The sequence below is a fragment of the Protopterus annectens genome, chromosome 3.part0 (assembly GCF_019279795.1).
Source record: "Protopterus annectens isolate FY-2018-M chromosome 3.part0, PAN1.0, whole genome shotgun sequence".
In the NCBI taxonomy this organism is placed as follows: Eukaryota; Metazoa; Chordata; order Ceratodontiformes; family Protopteridae; genus Protopterus; species Protopterus annectens.
In genome coordinates, this window is record NC_056731.1 from 1,121,489,952 (window position 1) to 1,121,505,793 (window position 15,842).

The 15,842-nt window shown below is 38.5% G+C and overlaps 1 protein-coding gene across 1 annotated transcript in view; it reads right to left on the reverse strand.

Annotated features, from left to right (window-relative positions):
* TTC39C (tetratricopeptide repeat domain 39C) overlaps window positions 1-15,339 on the reverse strand; it is a 1,361,526-nt gene extending 1,346,187 nt beyond the window's left edge. The window contains exon 1 of the mRNA XM_044065353.1: window positions 14,238-15,339. Coding sequence (XP_043921288.1) covers window positions 14,238-14,377 — 140 coding nt within the window. The 5' untranslated portion in view covers window positions 14,378-15,339. The remainder of the gene's footprint in view (window positions 1-14,237) is intronic.
* Between the last annotated feature and the right edge of the window lie 503 nt (window positions 15,340-15,842).

Genomic DNA, 15,842 nt, shown 5'->3' on the forward strand with positions numbered 1-15,842 from the left:
GTGGACAGGATTAGGAATAAGTATATTAGAGGGTCAGCCCAGGTTGGAAGGTTTGGAGACAAAGCCAGAGAGGCAAGATTACATTGGTTTGGACATGTGCTGAGGAGGGATGCTGAGTATACTGGGAAAAAGATACTAAGGATGAAGCTACCAGGTGACAGGAAAAGAGGAAGGCCTAAGATAAGCTTTATGGATGTGGTGAGAGAGGACATGCCGGTGGCTGGTGTGGCAGAGCAAGATGCAGAGGACAGGAAGAAATGGAAACAGATGATCCACTGTGGCAACCCCTAACAGGAACAGCCGAAAGAAGATGAAAGACTCCCTATCATGATGAACCGGAAAAACTGAGAAATTTCATGGAACAAAAGGCCAAAGAGTTGGACAGCCCATCCAAAAGTTGGACACTTTTTGGCTGGTTGGGCAGTATTTTTGGCAACCTGGGAATTAGCATAATCCAGGGTATTATCACTGTACGTTTTATTATATTTGTAATCATTTTAGCATTTTCAATTCTAAAGGCTGTGATTACAAGATGTTTAACCTCACTTGCACATGAAATGCCACTGCATGCACAAATCAATGACAGTTCTATTTTGACAAAAAATGATGATGACTACTATGACAGTGAGGCACATTTTATCAAGTTAAGAAAAAGAAAAATATAATTATATGTATCGTAAAAAACTGATAGTGTCAAAGGGAGAAAACTGTTATGGGACAAGGCCAGCTTATTAAAATGTATATTAATTTCAGTTCATTAATAATGCTATAATATGATTGTTAAAAAGCAAATATAATTTGTATAGAGGGCTGGGAAAAATATAGCTTCATAAGCTGCAGTATTGCTGTTTTTTTAACTGCATTATTTTAGTATGTAATAAGAGAGAATAGTATGTGTTGCATGAAGTGAGACATGTAGTTATACAAAAAGGAATTTGTTAGCCTGACTCCTCCAGGCTAAGAGTGTGTTGTTGCTAGAGCAGGTTTGAAACATCCAAGGTCAGAAACAAGACCCTTTGGAAGCAGGTGAATCATGTATAGGAAAGGTGTTCACCGAACACCTGAAGTCTAAGGCGAAAATCATGAGGGATGAGAACATTTGCAAAGTTTTCTATAGGACACAGTCATTATAACGTCATGAAATTGCATGAGCAGTTTGATAAGAAAATGTATAAAATTACAATTTTTGTATGTAAAGTGAGAATGCTTCATCAAGAATTATGAAGACCAACTCCCAGTGCTGTAAGAATAAAATTTCTGTTTGCACATCCTGAAGTGTTGTTCCTGACTAAAGGCATACAAGGTCAATTCTTAATGTTATTTATTTATGACTTTAACAAGGCCTTGAGAGAGAGAGAATTTGGGGGTGAAGAAGCAGATTCCTATGGTGTATTAAGTGTTGCAACAGGATTGTGAGGATAGGTTGAGAGGTCTTAGAAGATGGTGGGAGGTGGCAGTGGAAGATCAAGCAGATCAGGATTGGGAGAAAATCTGGTTGCTACCAGGCAAAGCACTGAGATCCAGGAAAATTTGCATCTTTGCTTGGCAGTGTCTTCATAAATATTTCCATTCCTTAAGCAGCGTAAGGAAGATGTATCCCATGGCTAGGGGTGAATGCTGGAGGTTTCATTAAGATGGTATAGGTGAATGGTTGCATATCTTCTGGAGTTGTGGACAGCTAGATAGAGTTAAATGGGATCTACTATTGTTAGTGCAGGAAACTGGAGGATGTCAAACAGAACTAGTGAAACAGTTCTGTTTTTTAGGGATGGAACAAGGTATTGATGCGAAGGTGGGTACACCAGGTAAACTGCTATGCATTATAATACTGGCAGCCAAAAAGACAGTCATTGGAAAGTGGAAAACAAGGGACCCTTCATTTCTTTAGGAAATTATAGCTACTGTTGAGTAACTTGAAGAATTTGAGATGGGCAAAACAGAAAGGTGCAAGAAGCAACTAACAAAAAGATGGTTATAGAGGGTGACATATAGGGCTACCCATTCCAATTCAGAAAAATAAACAAGGATAGTAGAAGTGGATGAAGGGAATCATAGTCAGGGATATGTAATTTAGTTATTAATCAATACCTGTATAGATAGCAGGAACACTTGATTTACTGTGTTCACATCCACTGTTACATTATATATTTTTTAATGCTTAGTAATTATTTTATTAAACTGTTACCATTTTTATCAATTGCTTGGTAAGTTATGTTATAATGCCTGGCCCTACAGGTCCGAACAGCTTTTTTTCTTCTTTCTATAGGTAACAGTCTCAATGTGGCTGTACTGATGGATGCTAAAGTCAGTTCGATTTTAAAATCAGTTACTCTCACACTGCTAACATATACCATTTCCCATACCTTTTCACATAAAATATCAGCTTCAATTTTAGATGCTTAGTAATTATATTATTAATCTGTTACCATTTTTATCAATTGCTTGGCAAGTTATATTATAATGCCTGGCCCTACAGGTCTGAACAGCTTTTTTTCTTTCTATGGGTAACAATCTCAATGTGGCTGCACTGATGGATGCCAAGTCAGTTTGGTGGTGGTGCTGCGGTAGTGTTGTCGCCTCACAGTAAACGCTGTCCGGTTCGATTCTCAGCTAGAGCGTCTTCTGCGTGGAGACATGCGTGAATGGGCGTACCAAGTTGTGCATCAGGGCTGGTAACTCGGCATGTAAAAATCAACTACCAATCATTAGCGGACCGGAGTTCCGCTGTGGCGACCCCTAACCGGGAAAAGCCAAAGGAAGACTACTACTCTCACACTACTAACATATACCACTTCCCATAGCTTTAATATCAGCCACCTCCTCAAACCACTCTGCAAACCACCACTGCAAACATTCAAACAGCTTCGCCAACATATCCCCAAGCGTCATCAACACTAACATACTTTTCTTTTTAAAATGGCAAATTTTTGACTTCTCCTTAGAATCTACCCCAAAGATATATTAGACCTCATTTTTGAACAAAACTCTAGCCAACCACAACAAATTCTCCCTCCACCTTAATGATCTAAAAAATGTGGTGACATTCACCCCAATCCTGGTCCCACTCAAAGCCACTCCCCATCCCAAACTCCAACAACAAAGCATATGATGTTAGTCACCCTAAACATACGCAACATCTGTAACAAAATAACTGAATTCCATTCATGGTTATCACAATACTCCCCAGATCTTGTAGCTCTCACTGAAACTTGGTTAAACCGCACATCAAAGATACTGAAATCCTCCCACCAGGCTATAGCATACTAAGAAAAGACAGAATCAACAAAAAAAACAGGAGGTATAGCGCTAATCTAGCCCAACAATTATACAGTTTTACCACCTCTAAAATTATTCCTACATTTGGTAATGCTAAAATACTCATAGCATCATTGAAAATAAACAACTCTGTATTATAACAATATATAACTCCCCAGGCCAAAACATCCCTGTTCTAGAAGATTTTTCTCATGGGTATCCAAAAACATATCTAATGAAACAGTAATCATGGGAGAAGTCGATATCAATTAGCTAAATCTATCCAGCAAATAGTGTCCATCTGCACAACTTCACTCAACTGATCACCTCCCTACTAGAATACAAAACAACAACCACTACCACCTAAGCTCAGTCCTCGACTCAATCCTGGACTCTGACTTTCTCAAATACTCAAACCCCAATACACTTCTCAATACTTTAAGAGACCATCTACCTGCTTATACTTCTAGAACCACCTCCCAATCCAAAACCCATAGCTACAAAACATCCAGAAATTTAACAAATTTCAGTCTAAACCAGTTTAATAACATAAAAAAAAATCACTTAACTGGTCCCCATTAAAAACTCTACCCATAGATGACGTAGTCAGTTATTTCAATAAAATATTCCTAGAGACCCTCAACAACTTAGCCCCTTTTAGAACAAAAAGAACTAAGGCTAATCATGCACCTTGACTAACCAAACCAACCAAAGAAATATTACAAATTAAAACACTTTGGAACACTTGATTTACTGTGGAAGAATTGGCTGAAAAGTAAAAATTGGCTGAAAAATAAAAATTATGCCAACTTGCAAAACTACAAACTACATAATAAAACCAAAAAAAAAATTCAGTGAATGCTGATAAAAAAAAAAAATTCACAGCAATTAACTAACCATAAAACAACCCAAAAACTTTCTGGAAAACCATCACATCACTTCTTACCCACGGGTCCACACAAAATCAATCTCCAGACCCAGATAAGACACCTACAGAAATAGCTAATATGTTTAATACCAACTTCATTTGGAGTATAGCTACACTAGTGTCAGGCTTTAACTCTAATACAAATTCCAATAACTACAAAAATCCCCCCCAAACAACCAATAATGACAACAACACATTATCTACCCTCTACCAATACCCTACTATAACTCCTTTCTCTTTACAACCAGTACCCACTACATCAATTTATAAACTTCTCCTTAAGTTTAAGCCTTGCTCATCATCCTCAATCTTCCACCGAAGTGTCTAAAACTTGCCGCAGACTCTACCGCTTACCCAGTTAGCATTCTTATTAAATCGATCTATTTCAGAATTATATGTCCCCGCCATCTGGAAAAAATATCAATCATAACTCCTCTGCACAAAGGAGGTAAATCTAACGAGTTTACAAATTACAGACCCATATCTATCCTTTCTCCCCTATCTAAAACTGCTTGAAAGGTGCATACACATACAACTGCTAAACCACCTTACCCATAACAATCTCCTCGCATCCACTCAACATGACTTCAGGCCTAGTCATAGTACAACAGCTCTTATCTCTTTTACTAATATAGTAAATTAAAAATAAGGACTCGAATCTACACACTTCAGTAGTACTACTAGATCTATCAAAGGCCTCTGACACTGCCTCACACAACAAATTACTTCAGCAACTACCACCAATACGGTATACACCACCCTCTAAGCAATGGTTTAACAGCTATTTATCTAATAGACAAGAATGCATAAACTGGCAGAGTTGCCTATCCCTATACCAGACGAACAAAACCAGAGTCCCACAGGGATACATTCTAGGACCCCCCACTTCAACATATTCATAAATAACCTACACACTGCCAGCCATCACAACACACTAATTCAATACGCCTATGATTCCACAATTATATCTGCCTCTAGTGACCTGCACAGACAGCATTTTCCTCAATAAAATCATGGCTAACTGACGCACAGCTATGACTAAACCCTAACAAAACTAAACTTTTACTTTTGTCTTCTAAAACTAACACACCCGACTTCAAAATCTATTCCCACAACAAAACTGAGATTGAGATGGTAACTAGTGCAAAACTACTGGGTATCACCATAGACAACAAACTCATTTTTGACCAACACATACTTAATACCATTAAAAAAACTCATTACAATCTAGGAACACACTATAGACATAAAAACTTTATGGACCCAGATACCAAAAAGCACTAGCTTATACCTACCGGATCCCCCTCTCTACTCCATGGTGCCCTCATTTTCACTAATTTACACACCTCTCTCAAAACCAAACTCTAGTCTTGTTGTTATAAAATTGCTAAATTTGCCAGAAGCTCACCATATCGCACTCAACACTGCTATGCTCTAAAAGAGCTCAATTGACTACAATTCCCACACCATCTTGACTATCTAGAACTCTCCATTATACAAACACTAATATATAAACCCGGTAACTGTTCAGCCCTAAAATCTAGCCTGCGCACTTATATTCCCACCAGAAACCTCCAACTTGCCAACAAACAACTCACAGACGTACACAAACCCAACAAAAGAGCTGTCGAGTACCTCTATTCTTACGCCATAGCTAAACTTTGGAACAACCTACCAAATAATATTACCTCTACAGAAGACTCCAAAAAGTTAAAACTCACACTAAAAAACTACCTCCATAACTCACGGACCTGCCCATGCCTGACAGCTAACATCTAATTTTCTACCTTCCTAGGTTTTTCTTTTTCCCTCTCTCCACTCATCTTCCACCCTCCTCTATCATCCTACTAACCCAAATGCTTCTACTCTCATCCCACAAACCCCTCAGCCCAATACTGCATCCACAATCAGCAATTAGCTCAATTTCTTTGAAACTCTTAATGTAACACATCTTATTAATCCCTAATAATCTACCCTCCAACTAACTGTTGATTCTACCTCTACCCTTTCAACTACTTATTGTGCTCTTACAAGTTATCACCTCTCCTCTTCAAAACCATAATACCTTCGTTTGTTTAATAGCTATTACAAATTTTGTAAACATCTTTATATAAATAAGTATGGACATAAACTCTTGCAAGTATGTATTTTTATTCTTTTTATTTCTACTTTTTTGCCACTATGTATTTTTATACTTTCTACTTTAATTTGATTATTATGTTTAACTGTTTTTGTATTTTATTGTCACTGTTGAAGCTTTCTCCCTAGACCTCCACTGAAAATGGTTTTATGACCCAGTCGGACTTTCCCGGTCACCAAATGTCGATAAATAAATAAATAAACAGTTGTATGCTTGTTTCTCTTTGCATATTGCCAGAGACTGTGGACTAACTGACTGATCCATTTTTATTTTTATGGATGTTTTTAGGGAGCATCATGTATTAAAAAAATTACAGCATTTTTTTTTTATTCTTTTAGTATGTTTATATCTCTTGCCTTTCATTGTGAAACATGAGGTTAGAAATGATAATCAATCTATAATTGCCAGAATCTGTAGTGAGGCAGGGGCCCCCCACATGGATAGAAACCACCACCACCACCACTGCTATTTTCCATGTTTCTGATATGAAACAAGTGGAGTGACTGAGATTAAACAATTTTAGGAGTTGGTCGGTGAGGCAGAGTTTCATACGATAGCAGTTAAGGCACATTAATTACACAGAGCTGGTATTTTAGCTTTGGAAAATGCACCCAGGACATCTGCTAACATATTTGCAAAAACTGTCTGAAGCAAACTAGGTGGCACTGTTGCACATGAGTTTGGTGAAAGGCTGGATATTTGTCCTGATGCTTCTAATGTACTTAAAGAAGGCCTTATAGTTTGCCACCACTGTTCCAAACAATTTTAGATTAAATCTTGCTTTAGAGGATTGGATTTTATGTCCAGGTTCCTTCTTTATTCTTTTGAAAATATTATCTGCATGCAACAGTTTGTTCTTTAGATAAGATAGTTTTCTTAGTCTACCTTAAGGGTTTGTTTCTAAACTTGGCATAGTAATTTTCTCATTTTACACTAATGCCTCAATACAAGAGTTAAGGTGTGAACAGAAGGTATGTAAACACAGTAGTATGCTCAACAGGATCATCAAGGGTTGGAGGATTAAATAAATTAAAAAAAAGTCAGTACAGCAATTTTGTACAGTAATGTTGCTAAGGAAAAACTTGAAGATTTTTGACTGGGATGTACCATTCAACTAAACTCTGTCACAAAGGATTTGTTTATGTAATACAAGAATAAGTGCATGAATCTCAGTAGAAGCATATTTAAGCACTGCGAACATTCAGGCTAATTAATATCCCCAACAAGGCACAATGGTGAGTTTTGAAAGACGAGGTAGCAGAGAAGCAGCACATCTGACTGTAACACCATTGACGGACAAGAAAAAACTCAAATTTGGCTCAAGAAACTCCTAAATAAAAATATATTTAATAACATAAAATGTATATAGCAAGCTTTCAGACCAAACAAGTGCTTCATCACACAATAACATATCAAATAAAAATACATCATTTAAATATCAAACAATTATAATCGCATGTAAAACAAAACATCAATAAACAACCCTATCTAAAATGCCTACATTTCAAAACAGGTTTAACCGATACTGCCTAATTTAAGGCTGGATAAATATCTACCTAAAAAGGTGCCAATCTATTTATACTCTTCGTTCTCTGTTATAGTAACAATATCACCTCCACGAATGTTCTGCTTAATAACTTGTAATACAGCAAATCCAAACACATGCCCTCCACCCTCCTTCTAAGTATGCTTATATAAAGAATTAACTTCACAGGTCCTTCTAATATCCAACAAATGTTGACATATACCCTCTTTTAGCTGCCTATTAGTTTTGCCTACAGAAGACCGAGCAAGCAGTGCATAGTGCAATATAAATCACATTTTTGCTATCACAATCAGCAAAGACACTGGTGACTGGCCCGAATTTGGGAATTAGCTCATATTCCAGGTAAGTTACTCAGGGAGGGGAGGGGATACGATGTAATAGCCAGTTGCCAAACTCTCTTATCCTGGGAGAAGGTTCGGGGAAAACTACTGGCTGTGCAACCTATGGTGGGCAACAGATGCCTTGCAGGTAGCTTACCTGACAGGGGGAATTAGCATGATGTTGTATCACTGTTGTACACATTACTTCCCCAGCCTAGCATTTCTGACTGAATTCATGCATACAAAGGCTCCTGGTGCAGCATTCTGTATCTTCCCATAGGATCCCTTGCTCCCCATGCTTTACTAAGTACTTCAAGATCGATTCCCCGAATAGTCATGGGGGGGGGGGGGGTTCAATGATAGGGACATATCAAGAGAAGCCTGGAAACAGCAACTGGGAAATCCACGGCATGAAGACACAGTAACTAGTGGGGGGTGGAACAGTTCAAGTAGGGAGAAGGAATAAATACACATAAATAAACACTACGTAAAGGAAATGTCTAAACTGTTTTATGTCTAGATAGCTGATCATAACCTCTTAGATCTACAGAACATACCATTTTTTATCCATTTTAATATGACAGCATTAATGTGAATGTCAAATTTTAAATACTGCTCAGTTATAACTCCCCCCAGCAGTTTTAGTAGATGCAACTACTTCTACCAGAGAATTACCATAAGACTGTGCTTGAAAATTAACATATTTACAGACTCCACTGTAGATCTATTGGAGAAGACCACAACCATATTTTTCAGACTTATTAAGCAAGGTTGCACTGAACTGAAACTTAACAGAAAACAGTTGGTGATAACAAATACATGTGGAGATGAAAATAAAAGATCACGTGCTGCTTGCTACAACAGGCTCCAGTTCATCCATGACCATAAAAGGATAAGATGGATATCAAAGAATAAAAACACAATAACTGAATCATCTGAATACTGTACTAATTTAATGGATCGTCAAAAAATGACAGGTTGACAAACACAGTAAAAAGCAACTAAAAAATAACTAAGCCTTTTGCGACATCTGCGAGGGCTGTTAAGGTACAAATCTGATTGAACAATCCTGCATACATTATACGAATAACTAGTAAACCATCGAACAGCAGTTTCAAATAAACCACATCTGGCAACACACCACAGAAAACCAGGAGAATGATTTGCTGTGCTGAACTGCCCTAAGCAGCTCTAGGCAGAATGCACCTACACAGTTTCCCCTGGTTAAGCTGTTCATTGATTGCCACTACTGATGGATTTACTGCACGTCAGCATCAGAAATACTCGGTCTAGGGAGTTAAACCTCTTCTGCAACATCGTCAGAATGGATTGGGCAACAGCTACATCTCACAGGGGTTACTGCTCCTCTGAATCAGACCTCCCGACCACATAAAACAAAAGTTCATCCCTGTCCATATTCAAGCGCAACTTGGATTTATGGATGACAGACAGGAAATTTACCCTAGAACGTCCCTCCTGTACTACTAATGAACAAAGGCAGATCAAGCATAGGTCCCCCTCAAATTATCAAAGGTATGATCCCAATTATTCTCAGTGGGGTAATATATAAATTATAGACCATGGGATGGGTAAAGTCAACCTTTAACAAAATGGGATAGGTTATTTTGAGCATGAAAAAGGAAACTGGCTGCACTTAAATGTCCTGCAAAGGCAGCTAGCCTAGTACTTAATTATGAACCTAATGAGAAAATGTGTAAAGGTAAATAAAGTAACTTTGCTACTCTGATCTCAGTGAAATCCACTGAGTCTGAAATTCATGGGCAGGCAGAGTTAGACAGGAATCCATTTTTGCAGTAATTTTGACAGTGGGGATAGTAAAGCAACAGACGGATGATGTAATAACTGTAAATGTATATTTTTTTCTCAGAATTGTGACAGTGGGGATAGTAGCGCAACAGGTCTGTAACAGTTGGAAATTAATATATTTTCTCAAAATTTTGACATTTGGGATAGTATAATAAAAAATAAAAAATTACTTTTTACGCAAATTCCACCTTTATGCAACAGGATAAGAGTGGCATTTTATTTATCAAGGAGTAGGAATAACTTTCTTGATACAGTGATTAGTCAGGATGTTAACAGGCAAGGATGCTTAATTTGTGTAGAGCTTTAAATATGGAGGGGAGACAAAAACAGGGTGAGAAAATTAATTTACACATGTAGCTAGTAAAGCGCAGAAAAATATATACCATATTAATGGAAAAATGTATTTATTTAGAACACTACCATGAAATGCCTTACTCACTAAAATGGTATCTCAACAGCGGTTTCCAGATTAGCTGAACTATGCCAAATTAGTTTATTTATTTAGAGCACTACCATGAAATGTCTTACTCACTAAAATGGTATCTCAACAATGGCTTCCAGATTAGCTAAATTATGCCAAATAAATGTATTTATTTAGAGCACTACCATGAAATGCCTTACTCACTAAAATGGTATCTCAACAGTGGTTTCCAGATTAGCTAAATTATGCCAAATGAGTCTGCCGTACAACAACTTTACAAAGCAACAACTATAAGCAATACTTTGTAAAGAGCATTACTGTCAATAGTGCTTTGTTTTACAAAAGAACAGCAAACCTTGGCCCGCATGGTGTAAGACAGTTGAAGTCCTGACTACAGCCCAAGCAGCACATGGACATGGTTAATTAGCAGCACAAACATCTAAGGCCCAGGCTGGGAAGGATGAGCTTGAGCGGCCAATATCAGATTGCTCATCCTGACTGGAGGGAGGCTGAAAAGCCTTCAACACTGGTGACATCTAGAGGTGGCTGGGTGTATCACATTGGATTGGGCAGGGACCTACCAGTTACGTCAGGAAAATAAGAAATGTGTATTGCAGTGCACGTGCGCGCACAAACACACACCTCTCCATAACCAGGCAGCTAAAGTAAGCATATGAGCAGTCGATCAGAGGGAAGGGTAGGCTGCTATGCACACCTTAGTGTTGGCCTGCTCCCTGCCACACAACACTTGCCACTGAGAGATTGAATGGGCTAATAGGGCTTCCCAAACAGGAAAGAATGGGCCATATGGCTCTTGCTTACTCTGAAGATGCCAGGCTCCTGCCCCTGCAGAACTACTGAGCCAAATGCATGCAAGCAATGGCATCTTTAGACAGGATCCTATAATTGTGGAAATGGGGTGGGGGATAACAGCACACTCCGTAATAAAAACAAAGGTACAAGATCAAAGTTGTCTTAAAGAGACCATTGAATATGAACAGTATTCCAAGTATAGATTAATATTTGAACATAAAAAACTAATACACTTTCAACATTAATATTTAACTATCCCAACGCAGATTACTGAAACATCAGATTTAGAAAGAAATTCAAAATATGATATATCATTTGTATGGAATCACTTTAATTGAAATATTTTCATAAATAACACTGAGTTTGTTTCTAGATTGTCTAAGAAGAAAATGCCAAATTATAACTGAATAAGGGCTTCTTTGGGCTTTTACAGGATGCACTGGTTTCCTCGAACAACCCAAAGATGTGCTGTGGTTGAAATAGCAGCCCTCTAAACTGTGTGTAGTTATGCTCATAGTGCATGTTGTGTGTTTGTGCATGCATATATACAGCACAAGATGAGCTGGCACCCCATCTAAATCTGGTTTCACTGCCTTTTGTCCACTAAGTGCCAAGATAGGAATCATTCCTCTCTCAACCTTGAACTGTTTTAAGCAAATAATTGTAGACTAAATTAATTAATAGAAAATACACCATTGAAATATCACTCTCATTGCTATTTATTTATTATTTTATTTCCTTAGTAAGTTGGGTAAATGAACTTATCCTAAACACTCTACCCATTTCAAACATGGTTTCAAACCGCCTCTTTCCTACACACTCCCAACGGCGTTCCCCAATGGTCTGTCCTCAGCCCCTTACTATTCAATATATTCATTAATAACTTTCACCATTCCATCCCCGAATCCTCCCTGATCCAGTATGCAGATGACTCAACTATCATCTGCTCTGCAGGCACCCCCTCTGACCTGCTATTAGAAACCCAGTTTGTTTTCACTAAAACAGAAACTTGGATGCAGAACAACCACCTATCCTAAATGCAAGTAAAACAAAACTAATGATCTTTACTCTCTCCAGAAACTCCTCCATTGACTATACCTCCTTTTCTTTAATTAGCCAAAGTAACACCCCCATTAAAACTGTTCCACACACTAAACTGCTTGGTATCATCATTGATGAGCACTTAAAACTCGACATCCACATTCAAACAGCCATAAAAAATAACACCAAAATCTAGGACTCCTATACAGACACAACTGGTACTTAACCCCTCCACCAGAAAGGCCTTAGCCTCCTCCTACCTAGTCCCTTCACTAATATACGGAGCCCCCTGCTCACCAACTTCAAACTAGGCTTACAATCCAAACTAGAAAACATACTACAATAAAATCTGCAAATTCGCCACCAACTCCAAAAACTCATCTCACCCCTGCAACTCAATCCAATCACTATTATGGCTAGAGCTACCCAACTACATGAACTTTCTCAAACTCACCACAGCCCATAAACTAGTCTTCAAACCTTCCAGCTGCCCCGCTCTCTCCAACTCCATAACCCCCTACAATCCAACCCGCTCACTCCGATCAGAAAATCAAAATCTCCTACTAATCCCTTAGCCTTCCCCAACCCCCTGGGCAGCTTCTGCCAACATACTCCGTAGCCAACCAAGGTAAAGATAAACTAGTATTGCCACAGCAAATTCACTCACTTAGTAAATCCACTCCGTAGCCAAACTGTGGAATTCTCTCCCCCCTCCCTTCAAAATACCCCAAACCACACCACAGTGAAATCCCTCCTACACTCTTACCTATCCTCTAAATGGATATGCCCTTGCTGTTCCCCACTTGAGCACCTCCACGGACATCCATTACAGCAATCCAATCTCTACTCCCCACCAACACCCTACCACCCTTCTAAATTACTAACTCTACTGCAGAACTGGTATTCTGCTCCAATACTCCACTTCACTAAAGTTTTGTACTTTTGAAATAGTCGCTTTACTGTTAATGCTCTCCTCAATTACTATCCTGAATGTCATTCTGAATGTATATTTAAGCTACTCTGTACTCACTGGCATTTCTTCCACATGGTACCTACACTCTACTATATACACTTGCTTTCTATCAATGTATTTCTCCCTTCATTTATTTACTCCTTATATACAGAAACCCTCAATTCTCCAAATATTTAAATTAGTTAAAGACTCAGTGTAGAATATTTTATTTTGTTCCACTGAAACTACTGCTACTCTGTATTCAGATGCATTCCATCAATTGTACTCTATTCTACTCTCTGAGTAATGTATGTATTATGCTTGCTATCCATGTTTATAGTTGTCTACGAACTTATACTTGTGTTGTATTGCCTATGGAGCTTTTCTCTCCGGTCCTCCACTGAAAATGGGCTCTTCTTGGCCCAGTGGACTTCCCCGGTCATCAAACTGAAATAAATAAATACATAAATAAATAAATAATAATAATAATAATAATAATAATAATAAATGGCACGAACCAAATAATAACAAACGTACAGCAGGCTCCTACATGAACAAGAACAAATTACATAAATGCAAAGTAGTGAACTAGATGCATACATAGTTATTACCTCAGCATTTCATTTACTCTGCACAAGTATAAACTGTCTAATAAATAACAAAATTATTCACTGAGAAATAGAGCAAAAAAATGATCACAGTATTATTCCCCAAGTTTGACATTTAATAGAAGTGTAAACTCACACAGTTTTTAAGCAGCAATACTAATGAATGCTATAATTGACGTGAACATATTTTTCTTGAAACTATTCACATATTCACAGTGCCCTACCAGTCATGTGGATAACAAAGGACTGCACTAAGCTTTGCCTGCTGCGGTCCAGTTTTAAGCTCCCTCTAGCTTAGATCTGAATGCCATGGCCAGGGCTTTCAGAGCAGTAAACACATGCTAGTACAGAAACAGACATGAAGCATTAAAAAGATGTATGTATACCTGTATTTCTTAAAGAGCTGGTCGGATTCCTTAAATCCATTATTCAAAAGCATATTGATCCCTGCCAAGGCCAATTCTGAATCATCAAGATGATGCAAAGTATCGTCAACCTGCTGTTCGCTCCGTTCTGGCCCGGCCATGCTATTTCCAGTGGTTGTGATTGTGTACAATTTACCGTTCCCAAATTCCTAACAAAAGAACAAAAGGCCTTGAAAGCAGCCGTCTCGACCGGCAAACTGAAATAAAATCCCAGATAAAACAAAAACAATGAAAAGAGGGAGAACAGAGCTCAGTCCTGACCACGGAAATATTTAAGCAACTCTCAGTCTTCACCGGCAGCAAAAGGGTCGCCACTGTATGTGTCAGCTACAGCCTGTTAAACCTTGGAAATAATGCCCTAGCTTTTTTCAGTACTTCATCACCGGCGCCTCATGCAGGCACTCAGTTCAGAGTATTTTCTCCAGGGTACGCTCAGTTCACTGCTCAATAGATAACAGCAGGCGTTATTTCATCAAACCGCTAGAAACACAACAGGAAAGGAACTGGTTCAAACAAGCAGAATGTGTTTACAAGACAAAACGACCATTTTCCAAATGAATGCAAAAGGTGGATATAAGTGAAGACAAGAATATGCACAGACTTGCCTAGGATATTCTAAATCCTATTCATTTTTTTCCATACAAGTAATTAATGTTTCTTGTTGGTACTACTTTTTCAGTTTGACTTGTCTCTCACACACAACATACAGAAACACCATATCACAGCATCACCAAGAAGCTGCTGCATCAGCCTAGGTCCACGCGATTTGTCTGATGTCCTTGTTTCTCTCCTTGACCCGGTTTGAATACAATACGACCACCAAGTTCTACTGCCCTTCCACACCGAATCAGTAAACAATACCGGCAAACCTATTAAGTGCCTGTCATTCACTACCCTCCTTTACTCAACAGTTCCTCACAAGCCTTCCCCTAGTTGCTCCAGGAAGCGCGTGCAGGTGACAGCTGTAACCTTTCACCCTGGCAACGTAACAGACAATCGCGTATTGCTTCTTACGTGACAGGTACGTTCTTCTGCTGTTACTACGAATCTGTTTTGGTTTCGAGGGAATGTGGCTTTGCATGTAGAGGTGTATAGGTGTGGTAGCCCCGGGGTTACCCAGCACTTTTAAAACAAACAGTGAAACTGGTTACAGTATGTTTCACGCAAAGGCGAGACATTTCTGTTTTGACTGGAAAGAAGCATGTCAGGTTTAAAGGTGTATTGTATAGGGCATAATATGGTCCTGGGAATGTGCACGACAGGTACTGGTACTTTGTCGGTGATCGTTTTTTTTTTATTATCCACCGCACAGTACAAATTAATTTTTGAAGTTGGCATCACTTTCCTTAGTACAAGTGCCCCAGTTGACCAAAGTTCAATCACAGAGCTGAATTTAAAATGCTACACGTGGGCAGCCGAGGAAAATAATTTGGCCAGTGTAATGTATAATTGTTTCTTTGCTAGCCATAGCTAAAGTCTTCAGATATCGCTTTAATATGTGTATGTTGCATTTTAGGAAAGAAGGCGGTTTGGTCTGGGAGGGAGTAGAGGCACAGGAGGACTTTA